Genomic DNA, 15,269 nt, shown 5'->3' on the forward strand with positions numbered 1-15,269 from the left:
AACAAATTTTAGTTGTGAAGTCATAAATACTTTATGAATCAGCTTAAATTAAAACTTTTTTGAAGTATGTAGAAAAATTATCATAAAATTATATGCTGCAGAGTGCAGTGAGTTTGCTTGTTTAAAAAAATAAACTAAAATAGAATTTGAGGCTAGGGGACACTAAGGTATTACAGCATTGAGTTTTTAATACTTATATAACTGCATTAACATTTTTCCAAGTTTTTAAACTTAAAGAATAGAATAAGATGATTTTGTAGAGCTAAATAATTTAAATTAAGTATTGAAAATTTGAAACATAAATGTCGTGAAAAAAACTTGGATACAAACGTATATGTACTGAAGTTTTTTTTATATCAACAACTGAGAAAATAAAATTTATTAAAATTCTGTCTACTATCATTACTTTACAATTGATACTTTATCTTAAAAATTTGAAGTTTTTTTTTTCAAAGTAGGTGCTTTTCAGCCAAAAATTTTCAAGCCCTACAAGATGATTGTCCAAAATGACTTTAATTTATATATGTAACTATCAACAGTACTATATTTACTATTATTTGCTTCAGTAAACATTTGTACTATACTTCAATTGTACCATACAAAAATACAAGCTTAAACTTCACAGTTTTGTTTGCTTTCATTATTTAAAGTTATGAAAAATTTAAAATAATAGTTGCTAAAGTTTTTGTTGGTTATGTAATTTTGATATTTTTTAAATGTTAATGAATAACTTATACATTTTATGATGTCAGAAAATATAAATATTCAAAGTTATTAGTCTTTTTATATATTTTAGTTACTAAAATAACTAATTATGTTTAGTCTCCTTAAACTTGTAAGAGTATTAACAGTCATGTGAGAATTCCACAAGTATACAACATTTTTAGTAGTTATTGTGAAAGTTATATTGTAAACTAAATTTTTTAAAAACTTAATATAATGCTAATAGTACCTAGCTAGTTTAGCTTTAATCTACTTTAGTTAAAAGCTAGTAGTTTTAGTGATTTGTTTGTGTATATAGATTTAATTGAAGGTTTAGATTTTAATTTGTTATCAATAAAATTTTCTAGCTTTTTATCTTCCTCTTAAGTATATTGATTCAAAATTTCAAATTGTATTAGCAAACACTATATGCTTTAGTTAAAAAAATTTTTGGCTGATAAAATAAACCATTTTTCCTGCTTAACTGTTATTGAGTTGTCTGTTGCATTTTTATAGTTACTCCTGTACAAAGGGCAACAAGAAAATGTGATTATATAAGAAATTGAAATATAAGTGATGTAATGGTTTGGTACACTTGGTAAATTCTGTTTTCTTATGTTTTTAAAGTATAATATTCAATAAAAGTAGCTTTTTTTTAGAAGGAAGTGTGATGAAAAATTCAAAAATAAAAATAATTTTTTTTTTACAATTTTCTTTACAAACAGACCGTATTAGTAATTCTTACAACATTGTTCATGTTGAAGTAATTTTTTAGACTATTTAGATAAGCAGAAATGAGTGATACAAGTGTTCAAAAACTCGATGAATCAATAAAGGTGTTTTATTTTTTTAACTTAAATAATGATATTTAAGTTTTAAAACTAATACAAATAGTTGGAACTATTTAAATATTAATGATTTTTTAAAGGAACATGGAATTGGAGTTGGACTGACTGCAGTTTTTATAGTTGGAATGATGGCTGGAAGTGGAATACTTGCTCTTCCAATGTCTATTGTTCAGGGCGGCTATGCCGGTATTGTATTTAGTTGTTTCAAAAATGTTCTAGTTATTGTTATAAAAACTTTTTTGAAAAATGTAGCCAATTTTTTTATGCAAAAATTTGTATTGATCTCAATCTATTTAAAAACTAAAATTGTTTCTCTATTTTAAAATTTATCACAGTTCTATTGAAAAATAATCAGCAGTTTGTTATTACTTGGTAATTGTTTATGTTTCAATATTTCTATGATATATTTGTAATTTATCTTTAATACTAATTTAGTATAGAGAAACAGTCTAAATGTGTTATAATGTAATAGTCTTAACTTATTATAAACTGAATATCATTAAACAGGTTTTTTTTTTACATTTCATAAAATGTAATAATTAAAGCAATTTAAAATGTTTTGTTAATCTTAGCTATTCCTATGTTGATCATATGTGGTCTTATCTCAACATACACTGGCATGGTGTTAGGAAATTGTTGGTCAATTGTTAGAGCAAGAAATCCAATCTACATTACGGGTACTGTATCTGATCCTTATCCTGTAATTGCATATGAAGCTGCTGGCAAGCTAGGCAGGATTCTGTGTCGTATTAGTGTAATTTCTTCTCTGTTTGGTGCAGGTTATTTTTGTGTTTTTTGACAACTAGTATACCATTTTAGTGTATAACATTTAAAAAAAAATTAAAGTGCTATAACTAAAAGTTTTTTTTTGTCAAAAAGTGTAATATATTTACGTTAAAACTTTTTACCACTAGTTAATAATTTGATAGCTAAAATAAGATAATTTAAGTGAGTAATTGTATGTGACTAAACAAAAATTTATATTTTATCTGAAATACTTTAAGTAAGTAGCTGCATGATTAAAAAATTCAGGTATACAGAGCCTATAATACTTAAGTAAAAACTAATAAGTACCTGGAGACAGTAAAAAATGTATTTAAAAAACTGTCTGAGGGTAGGTAACTTAATGATGTAGGTCTGAAAATTTATGTATTAAAATAAAAGTCTATAAAAGTAAGATGAATACAGAAAAGTATTTGTTTTAGAAGCTTGGTGGTTTTTACTCATGTTTTTTTGAGTAGTTTTATCAGGGATTTCACACCTTCTGGCTAGTTTAAGTGGTTTAAATTTTGTAAGTTTTCTCAGGCTGGTTTTTAATTTTTCTGAGGTTTTCGAATAGCATAGTCTAATTTTGGTTCCATTTTAAACAAGTTTGAATTGTTTCAGTTTTAAGTATTTTGGTCTTTTATATAATATTATAAAAGTAATTTATATGTTCAGCTATTCAATTTTTGTTTACTTACAGTTTCAGTTTAAATTTGATAAAACAAAGTTCTCAGTTATGGTGATAACTATACTAAAATATAACAAAATATGTTTTTGTAGACCTTGAAAATATAAATTATGAAAGCTTATATTTACTGTCTTGCTTTATAATGTTTTAAAATAAAGTATAAGTATGTAAAAGACAAAAGCAGTGGTTCAAAATATCTTTAAAAACTGTTCACAGTGAATTACTAATAAAATATTAACTAAAAATTTTAAACACAAGTCACTCATATAAAAAATCCTTATATGGGTAAAAACTTAATAAGGTTGGCTAAGAAAGCTTCATCAGCAATAAAATCCACCTTTACTAGCGTTTTGCTACGTGTTGTGTACAACACCAACCGCCCGCTTAACGGATTTGTGAAAGATGCCACACCTACCCATGATTTTAATAATGTAGTATACATATTTAAATGTCATTGCGGAAATGTTGGTCGATCATCTCAATGTTTCCATGTCAGGCAAGAGCAGCATGTCACAAAAAAAAAAAAGGTTTATTTTTGATGACGACGTTAAGCCAAAAGGTGAACAATGATCCATCCATGAACACCTCCTCAATAACCCTAGTTGTGCTGAGAACTACCTGGATAGTAGATTCGAAATTCTATCCAGAGTGAGAAACTCTTACCATCTCTCAGTTCTAGAATCATTGTTTATTAAAACTCCCAAGCCAAAAATTTATTAACAACGAGATTTTTACAATTTAAAACTTTATAAATATTTTTAGTATTATTTTTTTTGTCGTATTTTGTAATGTACTTTTTAATTTAGTTTCAAATAAAATTTCTACTATCTTAAATGTTTTTGTTTTAAGAATTTTGTCTTATTAATAACTTCAAATCAGCAATGTATAACTTAATTCTATTTCAAATCTTTTAAACAGACTTTTACACTTAACTCTTAATGACATAACTATTTTTAGCTAGACATTTTAAAATCATTCTTTATAACTAAATTTACACTATATTCTAATCAGTTTTTAGCAAGCTTATTCTGATGACGCGGTAAATGAAATTAATAAAAAACCTTTTTTTTAATGAGTGACTTATGTATAAATTTTTCAGTTAAAACCAGTACCAAAACCAAACTATTAAGTAAAATATTTTGGCAAAGTGTATAATATGATTTTAATCTTTTTAGTTATAAATTTAGCTAAAAAATCTAGCAATAATAATTAAGTTTATATTCAAACATATTTTTTTTTAGATCACATGTTCTTCTGTACACATTTAAACAAATTATGTGCACAAAATTATTTGTTGATTTTTTTTTATAAATTTTGGTTGACTAAGGCTATTTTATAGTTAGTAACTCATTCTAGTTTTTTTTCCCCAAAAGAATTGTAACCCTGTCTTGTGTCTTTAATAGTTACTGCAAAGTAGTGTCTAATTTTAGGTCATTATATGTAACCAATCCATGACAATAGTAATATGTAAGCTCGTTTATTTTGAAAGTTTTATGCATACTAAAAAATAGTTATTTATTTTAAACATAGTTTCAATGGTATTTTTATAGTTATTGACAATGCAAATTAACAGGTGTTGTATATCTTTTGTTGATATCTGGCAATATCTCTAACATAATCAGAAATCTGTCATCTTCAAATTTGCCTGCTTGTTATTGGATTATGGTTGTTGCAGCAGTTCTTACTCCATTTACATGGCTTGGTACTCCCAAAGACTTTTGGTTAACTGCTTTTTTAGCTGCTGCTACTACTACCATAGCTGCTATCTTTATTGTTGTGGATCTAGGAATTGTTAGTTGATTTTTAAGAAATAGTTGTATAATAGTTATGTTATTTATAAGGTAATATACACTTATGCATTTGAAAAAAAAAACAATAAGATATTTATTTTAATTAAAATATACATTTCGAAAAACTTTTTTTTTGCAGTGAAACCATTTTGATTAGATTATCTAATACTTTTTAACTATTTAGTTTCTTAAATTTTTAAAATTTATGTCTATTAGATAGATATTTAATTTCATTTTTTTAAACTATTTGCAATTATCTTCATTAAATTAAATCATTAAATTTAATTATCTTCACTCTTGGTTTGGAATCTAAATACTTTACAATTTTTTTTTGTTTTACATAGTTATGTTTTAAAGTTTTTACTGTTTGAGTTGGTAATTATTAGCCTAAACAGTTCAGTTTGAATGTTATTTAGCATACTGTAATGATTTTATTGTTCTATATGCTAAATATTTATCTAATTAAACAAATTTAAATTCAGATTCTTTGCTCGTTAATATAAATGAATTTACAAAACTATTTTTAAAGCTTGTTTTATATTTTTAAAAACTAAACAAAAAATTAATGATTTTTAGTTTGATATTATATAAAATATCTTTTTAAGATAATCACACTTAAGTGAATTAGATAACTTACATTAGTTTAAATAGTTTGTTTCGCTTAAATTATGAGTATATTTGAACATTACTCACATCTAATGTTACTTTTTAATTAGTTTTATTTGAATTTTGTTTTGGTAATCATTTATATTAAACGTTTTCAAGTTTTGTTTATTTATTATAAATAAAGTTGTGTTAATGTTCATTATTATGGGAGTATTTGCAAAGTATTTTGTTTTCCATGAGTTAAATTTTTTTTAGCTTGTTAATGTTTGAAAAACTTTGTGATACCTAGTTAAGAAGTAAGTGACTTTAGTAAAGTTCACTATACAGCTTTCAAATGTCAGTAAAAAGTAGTAACATACGATTGAAATATAATTTTTATGTAGGATTAAACTTAAATTTCAGAAAAGCTAAATCTAACTCATTATATTTTGTTCATAATTTGGGTTTTTCTTCGGATTCTATTTATTGATAATTTTCGAAAATGCATAGCTGCAGCTGAATCTATTAGCTGGTGCGACCATTGTTTACTGTTTTGACAACAAAAAGTTCAACAACTTGGAAATAGTTATCATTATACAAACCATACATTTAAAACCGTGTGCTAGTACAATTCATCTACTAACAGCATCAACTTATTTTTCTTCCAAACAAATTATTTTGTTGTAATGAAAACCTACCTTGGTGAGGTTGATAAAACCTCACCTATTTTTCGATTTGGTTCTAAGTTTTGTTGTTTACGTTGCTGAACTGCGGATATATTAAATAAATAAAGTGCTGATAAATAAGCTATTAAAAGTGTATAAACTTTATTTATTAAACGTAACAATTTACCTATTTTCTGTTTTATAAATAAATTTAAAGTATTTTAATCATAACTATTATACTTTGTCTTAACTGTTTAAGTAAACTATAAATATAAGTACAAGGTTAAGAAAGATCTGAGTTATAAAATTTTTAACTTATTTTCAAGCTAAACCTTTTTAGGGAATTTGTACTCAAAAATAGTTATATCTTTTGATAAATAGTTAATATGATAAATTATGTATGTTTTTATATTTGGTACATACTTTTAATTATTTTAATTGTAATATTAAAACTGCTAATTTTTTTTAGACATGAAACCAGTATTTATGATTTTGTAAAGATATTAATAAATTATATATAATACAAAATTTCGAAAACAAGGTATTTTGTGCTCAAAGTCATATTTAAAAAAACTTAAGTAAACATGTAGCTTCTACTAAACCTTTTACTATTTTGTAATGTTTTATTAGAAACTTTCAGTTTTTGTAAATATTTTTTATCTCATAATACAAATCTCATGTTTGCTTGGTTTGCTGAAATTTCAGCAGTCCAAATATTTCATATTTCACATCATCTCTAGGTTAAACAATAGAATTTTTCAACCTTAACTTTTGACAAATTGTATAGCTTAATAAAAATATACACTTATTTCATAGGGAAAAACTGTTAGCTTGTTGTTAAGCAAAAATTTATCATTAACCTTTACGTAACCAACGCCTAGTTTGTTGTTGTTTTACCAGCTACTCGAACGACTCTAATGTGTTTTTATTAGGCGTTTCTAATGTCACGGGGTTAACAATTTTAAATACACACCCTTATGTAAGACGAAAATGATTGTGAAGTTTTACTTTATGTTATGCTAAACCCATTAAAATTTTGATTGAAGTGTCAGTAGAGTTATTTTAATTATTTTACTTAATCAAACTTTGTAACATAAATAAGTTGTTTCTAAAGTTTCTATGTTTGTTTTTAGAAACTTATCAATACATAGGAACTTATAAAAATATGCAAGACTTATAAAAACATATGTATTTAATTCAATCAAAAAATTAGTAACGAGCCAAAAACTACCGACAATTATGATATTTTTAAAGCTTTTTTTTCGTGTTAAGTTTTTGAAGTTAATTTGTGCAACTAATTTTCTTATTGTTGATTAATTGCTGTAGGTTAATCAATTTTATAGCCTCTATGTAAAGTATTTCTAACTTATTTCAATTAGTAATGTAATATTTAAGGTTTTTTATTCACATAACCAGTTGTCTTTTTTTCTTATAATTTATAGTTGTTACAGTCATCGATCATACTATCAATATTATTTTAAGTATTAAACATCTGCTAATAAACTTAAACACGAGCCACAAAATAAACAACGCAAGTTTAACTATAATTAAAAAAAAAAAAGAATACATTATGATTTTTATTTTAAATTGAAATAATGATAAATATTTAAACAAATTTTAGATTGGTGTCCAAACGAAAGAGCACAAAAGTCCCAATTTTACTGAGTTTTTCACAGCCTTCGGAACTATTCTGTACGCTTATGGCGGCTCAACTTGCTTTCCTACTTTGCAGGTTGACATGAAAGAACCGAAAAAATTCAGCTGGTCCGTTTACCTTGGCCTTGGAGGTAGTTTATGTCTAACAAAAATAGCTAAGTTTGTATTTTAGTTTTTGAAACAATTACTAAAAAAAAAGAAGCTAAATATATTTAAATGCACATCTAATTTATTTATTTCAAAGTTAAACATGACAGTAATACAAAAATACTGAAAAAGAATGTTGTGTCTCCATTTAAACTTGTTTATCTAAAAGTTTGATTTAAAATAGTATTTAAACAACAATTGCCTGAAAATATACCTATAAATATCAAATAATTATTATGTGATTAACAATCAAGCTTAAATTACCACAATATCATGATTTAGTGATAACAAGTTGTTAAGAAATATTTTTTCTCAATACTTAAGCACATCTAAGTGTTACTATGTAAAAGGTATTATTTATATAGTTTGGAAAAGCCTGTGCTCAAAGTCATACTTTTTTTTCCCAATAAACCTAATTTCCAGCTTTTTTAATGTTCCAGTTTTAAGTATACCTTAAATTATTAAATATTTCAATTATGACTTACACAAAAGTGACAACATAGTATACTTTTTAACTTACCAGTCTTTATTTGATTTGTTAGCTTATTTTTTAAAAGTAAGCTCTCGACTTTTATTATACATTAAATCTTTTTTTTTTTGTAAAAAGTATTTTAAACATAGTATAACGCTTGCTTATAACAAAATTATTAAACAAATTTAGTAACCACTAAAAAAAAAAGTAACTTGCAGAGTCGATCGTTAGTTAGATTTACTGTTTAAACAATAAAGATAAAGATAGAAGATCTTAATTTAAAAAAAATAAAACACGGTTTTGATATAGTATAGCTTTATTGATAACGTTTTAGTTTGTTAGTTGTTTAATCTTAGCCGAAATATTAATTTACTATTTGTTAATGCTTAATCAAGGGTTTTTTTTATAGATAATTTAAAAGCTAACAAAAAATATTTTACAGCCACTTTGTTCTTGTACTTGCCAGTGTCATTGGCTGGTTTCTTTGTGTTGGGCGATGACATGCAAAAGGCTAATATCTTGGACGAGTTGTCACAAGAAAAGTACCTGTCATGGATTGTGTACCCGGCTCTCATTCTCATGACGCTTCACCTTCTCATGGCTTTTATTATAATTATTAACCCTGTAAGCCAGGACCTAGAAGGGCTTTTAGGCACCCCAAAAAGTTAATTTACTTGTATGTTTAATATTGAAAACAAAAAATAAACTATAGTCTTATATTTGAAATAGTTTATAACTTCAAATGAAATCATAAGTTATACTTAAAATATTTTATAACTTTTAGTGAACTAAATTATATTCTAAATGATAAAAATGAAATAAAAAAGTTAAAGATTATTTTAAGTTTCGTAAGAAAAATGATTCTTAAATCTGTAACTAATTAAAGTAAATACAATTACCACGTAATAAACTTCTAAGTAGTGTTCAAACAAAACTAACCAATCACAGCATTCTGCTGGCAACGAGTGGCGGTCAGATCGGTCAACATGGCCCTCATGCTCTTCACTGCGCTCACCATCCCCCACTTCGGAATCATCCTGTCGCTAGTTGGCGGCGTTGCCACCACCGCCACCAGCTTCATTTTCCCGCCACTTTTCTACATGCTGCTCGTGCGTCAGCGTCCCCGCTCCACTGATGACGACGATTGTGACGTAATGCTGGAGGGGGACGTCGACAAAGAGGACGCGTACCCCCCAATCGAGTCGCTGACCAGCCGCGTCGCCATGGTGACCATCATCACGATCGGATTGGTCGGGGCGGTTTCGAGCCTGTATTCGGTCATCCAGTCGCTAGCGGACGGTTCCTCCGGGTTCACTGTGCCCTGCTACGTCAACATGACCTGCCTCTAACTTCCACTGAACTTCCGCATTGCCTTGCGACCATCCCCACTGTTATTATTTCTGTTAAGAAGTTTAAAAATTGCCTTTTTTTCTAGTTTGGTGGTTTTTTTGTTTTTTAACACATGCAATGTTTTCAGATAGCATACCGATGGTATTTATGTCTTGTAATTGCCAAGTTCCCTTTGTTTTAAATGTAGGATTTTGTTAGATCTGTGTATTGCTTTAATTATTATTAAAAACCTAGTCAAAATAAAAGAACATCTTTTTTACTTGAAATTGAATGACTTAATTTACTATACACTCTATTATACTAAGTTTAAATCAATTGAGCTTAATAAAATATAGTACTATGAAAAAAAAACTTAAAGATTTTATGATAAAAGTTTTAATGTTTAAAGTTTTCTGTATTATTTTTAATTTATTTAGGAAAAAATTATTTTTATCATTTTTTGGTCTTTAACTTAAAAAGAAAAGTTTTTATGCAACAATTTTTCAACCTAAACTTGTATTTTGATAAAGAATATAAAGCAGATAATTTGTCATTGTTCAACTTTTATTACAACCATTAAAAAAAGTTGAATATCAAAGAGAGAGAATAGGGTTTTTAAATTGTGCAACAAATTGCTTTTTGGAGAAATATTTCAAAATAAAATAATTTAAAATTTTTACAAATTTTAGTTGCATGCTCAGAAATACTCAAAAATTTTAGTTGCATGCTTATTATATTGTTTTAATTATTTTTATGAAAATATTTTACAGCTGATGATTCCATAAAACTTGTACATGCACTAAAATATTTAAAAGTTGTTTTGGTTACAAGCAAATCTACCTTGTATTTTACTAATTATATGATACCCCATGCTACATGATTACTTATTTATAATTATTCGGGTTTTTAAATTATTTGAAACAATGTATATGTTTTTTTAATAGTTTTAATCCAAAACAATTCAACTGTCGTTTATATTATAAAATAATTATAAGTTGAAGTTAATATTTCATCGCATGTTTTTTGTTTACATGGTTACTCATTTATAACTTTTCAAAATTTTCATTAATAAACAAATTGTTATAAGTAATAGATAAGTAAAAAAATCCTAAATATAAATGAACAATATCAATAATAATTCAATAAAAGTGTTTTATAAGTAGCACCGTCATCTAACTCTTCACTCAAAAATTTAGAATGTAATGTGTTTTTGCTGCCATTATTTTTGTACTGTTTGCTATTGTGTTACTATCATGTGTTTTTGCTCCAGCGTCATAAATCGAAAATAAACATAACCTTCACGCAATCTTGTTTGTATTTTACACATTAAACGAGTCTATATACCATCTGCTTTTTCGATATTATGGTTTGATCTTGTTTCTATAAACTGATAAGTGTTATGTATACGTTTGTCATATGTATTAAAAATGGCTAAATATTAACTTTAATTAATTAGTAAATCTTTAGATATCAAAAATAAATAGTCTTAAATCTTTTAGCATTTTGACAAATAAAAAATGTGAGTAAGTATTTTTAAAAAAGTACATATTTTACCTAACTAAACATTTATAACAATGAAAGTTTTAAATAAGCAACATCTTTGTTTATGTTTTCATGCATAAATAAATTATAATTACCGTTTAAACAATATTGTGGAAGTGCAGTTAACTATTTGTTAATTGGTTGCCAAGGTCAGAGTTTTTTTTATCACTGAAAACAAATAAAAAATTTAGATAGTACGTTTATCATTATTAAAGAAGTTTTTTACTCACTAAATTGAGCAATATTTTTAATCAGCACAAATAGTTGTATGATTTCTGAATAAAAAAAACTTTATTTTTTCTAATAACACTTAAAATCCACCATTTAATTGGTTAGCTTAAGTTTTTTTTAAATACCTTTTTGTTTGAATAGTATTTTTGGTATGCAGTTATTTTATAAATATTAAGGAATATAACCAGGTTTTAATGATGCATTATGTTGTTTTAAAATTCTTATCTTTTTTATTTATTTATAACACAGCAAAACATTAATCTTTGGCCAAGTCATCTTACTTAATAAAATTTTATCTGCTAGCACCTAGAATTTAACGTTATATTTTTTTAGCTAAAAAAACAATAAAACTAGTTTAAATTGTAGCTTACTGATACGAGTATAATTGAGGTAAATTATATGGGCTTTTTAATACAAAAATATTTACAAAAAACGTTTACATATGTAAATCACAATAATAAATAGTACAACTTTCCTATTGAAAAGTTTTTAAAAACATAATAGTTTAATTATGAATAAAGCATTATAATATAAAATAAAAACAAATGCTACTTGTTAAATGTTATTTTAGTACTTTGCAATCATTGAATTTTTCTTTGAAACTAAAAATACCAGGATAAATTTATTATTGTCAATTATTTGCAAAAATTATATAATTTAAAAGAATAAAATATTGCATAAAAGTTTAAATCAAGTAAAAACTAACTAAATTAAAAGTTTAAATGGGTCTTTTTTAAAATTAGGATATTATATTAAAACTTTAAAATTGTGTACTTTATACTTTAAAGATGACAATCAAAGTTCTTAACTTAAATACACGGAGAATGATCAATTATAAATTTTATTAACAATACAATGTTTCACTCGCTTAAAACTAGTAAAACGAGATCTTCAGTTGAATAAAATCTGTAAATTTTTTTTATAATATAATGCAGAAAGACATTAAGCTAAACTTGAAATAAAAGAAACTAAAAAACAAAATTAAAACTAGATAAAACTTATAGTTTAAAGTTACTAAGATATGAAAATCATAATGTTATTAGGTTTGTTTATTTTAAATTTTGAAATATGTAAGCTACTTAATAATTTTATACTTCCAAAACTCATCAAATAAATAAAAAAGTAAGTACACTAACATTAAGCAGCCTTGCGAAATTTGCAAACAACTAACAAAGAAAACAACTCTTCAACTAAAGCATTAGGTTAAATTTACTTGTTTGAAAAAGTTTGACTATTGTATTGTGACGTAATTATATTTTGGTTTAAATATTTGTTTGTACAAGTAAAATAGTGATGCACTTATCGAAATGTTCTTAAGTTTTAAAATAAAGCTTTTTAAAATGTACACATGAACATATCAATTCGTTCCTTTTATCTAAAGAAGTTCCCCCGTCAGCGTTCGCTACTTCCATCTTTCCATAGGTCAGGTCCTGCATATTCTCTGCGATTTCCTTATATGCCCGATGTGGTGTAAAATTTCCCATCTAATGTTGTAGTTAGTGTTGTTGCATTTCACCTTCCAAGTATATTTGGACAGTTCGGTTCCATTTTCCTTGTAAACTTTCATATCACTATTGTGACTATACCACCTTGTTTTTAAAGTTCCTCCTGTGATCCCTACATACTGCTTATTTCTTTTTTTGTCGTAATCGTAGTTTTATAGATAACGTTTTTTGTTAGACATTTGTTTTTTAGCGGGCATAAGTTCTTGTTTCTACAACTACATAGTGGCTCTTCTGTGATAGTATTTTCAGTTTTTTCTATATTATTTAAAGTTTTTTTATTGTGTCCTTGAATTAACATTTTTATGTTGCTCATACAACTATACACCAACTTACATTTGTTTTTTTTAATTAACTTGTTTAGACTGTTGTTTTGATTAAAATGCTTGTTGAGCAATTCAAAAAACATTTTTCTTATATATGTTTCTACTGATTTGCAAAATAGTGGGTTGAAATAAATAATTTTTCTTGTTGTGATTCTTTTATTTTTCTGTTTGTTAAAATCTTCCTTATAAGTCAGTTTATGTTTAAAATTTGATTTGTCTAAAGCGTTTTGGAATGTGCATATAGTTTGGTCAAAAATATTTCTATTTTTAGATAATTTAATCAGTCCATTTTCTATCATTGCCGGTAAGTTCTATTTAATGATTTTTGGATGATTGGAGCTTCTATTAATAGATCTATCAATGGTGAAAAGAATTGTCTCAAACTTTACCCCTCGCAACTTATAAAAAACTCAGCTAGGGCTTAATGAAACAAACTAAGTACTTTAGTGGGTGCATTTTCAACTTGTGTATTTTAAACAGAACACAATGTATCAAGCTAACTTTACATTAAGGAGCTTATATAACTTCTTTTATAGAAAAAAGATTTTTTCTCAAGTGTTTTTTTCAAAACAATTGGCTTAAAGTTAAGATGTAAAATATTTCTAACCCGATTACAAAGCATAGGTTTTACTGGATTCTACTCAAGTAATGTAATACTAACACTCAATGCATAATTATTTCAAAAACTATACACAAACTCTACGTAAACCAATTCTGTTGCAATTTAGAGAGCTTGTTTAAGTTACGTTATTTACATAAAAATGATAAAACTAAATAAGCAACAGGAACATTAGAAGGTTGTAGTTGTGATATTTAACTTAAGCAATATGAGCATTTCTTAGAAAGGCCACAGCTATATTTTTAATGTAATTTCTACTATGTTTTATTTTAGTAGATACTTTTGTAGTCATGTAAAAAGTTATTGCTAACACTAAGTTAGTTTTTAGTTACCTAAAATACAATTTTATACTCTAATTCAGCAGATATATGCTACCCGCAAGACGTTCGAATTTACATGTGGACAACAGAAGGTAAAACTGCGACCCGCATAAGGAAATATTAAAATTTGAACTAGAAACTTTGGGGTTTGAAATGAAAAGCAATAAAAAAAAACATTCCTAGGTACAATTTTAAAAACTCGAAGCTTACATTTAATAAAAAATAAAGATCTAAGGTACACTTAACCGAAAATTAGAAAATTACACTGTATATTGGGTATGTAATAAAATTTAAAAATCGAAAATACTACTGCAACCTGCGATTATTTATATTCTTAAAATATCGCCTGTGACCACCCTATCTGCCTGCCGACCTCACTTTAAAATAAGGCTATCGTAGTAAGTGAATCTAAAATTTGTTTTAAATATCTAGTTTTGTATGAATACTTTTTCTGCACGATCTTGACATAGCTTTAGATGGTTACATGACTATTAACATTATTCCAGTTCAAATTTAGACAAAAACTTTATAAAAGACTACATCTAAAAGTAATTTAAAAAAAAAAAACTCATTTAGGTCTGACTGGCAAAAAACAATAATAAAAAACAAAACAAGTATTTATTAAAAAACAAAAGTGTTAACTATTTAAAAATATCCGTATTCTAATAAGTTTTAAAACTTCTATCAAATATATGTAAAAAATATTTTAAAAAGTTCATAGAGGCTTAATTGATAACATTACATTGGTAAAAATCAATTAAAAAAGTATTTATTGAAAAGCAATTCACAATCTGAGTTAATCATTTATACTCTAAAACGAGAGTTATTAGAGTTTAAAATATCAAAATTTCAATGTCAGATTTAGAAAAGTCTTGCGACTGGTCTTAATACGTACTTCCAATTTGTAGATAAGTTTTCTTTTAAACACCCTAGGCTTAGGGCTTCTAGAATACTTACTTGTAATAACGGGAAAAATTTTAAGAAAATAATTGCGTTTTTTTTGACTCAAAGTTTAAATCTAAAAACAATAGAATAAATCTTTAGTAGTTTAAAATCTACTTCTCCAATACCACCTATTTTAA

General features: G+C 25.8%; 1 protein-coding gene across 1 annotated transcript; it reads left to right on the plus strand.

Annotated features, from left to right (window-relative positions):
* The first annotated feature begins 1,406 nt into the window (after positions 1–1,406).
* LOC145830237 (uncharacterized) lies at positions 1,407–10,941 on the plus strand. The gene is made up of 7 exons (XM_082938210.1): positions 1,407–1,538; positions 1,631–1,736; positions 2,123–2,329; positions 4,577–4,794; positions 7,665–7,830; positions 8,761–8,982; positions 9,267–10,941. The coding sequence occupies exons 1-7, from the start codon at positions 1,497–1,499 to the stop codon at positions 9,665–9,667; spliced, it is 1,362 nt and encodes a 453-aa protein (XP_082794336.1). The 5' UTR covers positions 1,407–1,496; the 3' UTR covers positions 9,668–10,941.
* The last annotated feature ends 4,328 nt before the right edge of the window (positions 10,942–15,269 follow it).

Source organism: Thalia democratica, chromosome 1 (genome assembly GCF_965202585.1).
Source record: "Thalia democratica chromosome 1, ktThaDemo2.hap1.1, whole genome shotgun sequence".
NCBI lineage: Eukaryota > Metazoa > Chordata > Thaliacea > Salpida > Salpidae > Thalia > Thalia democratica.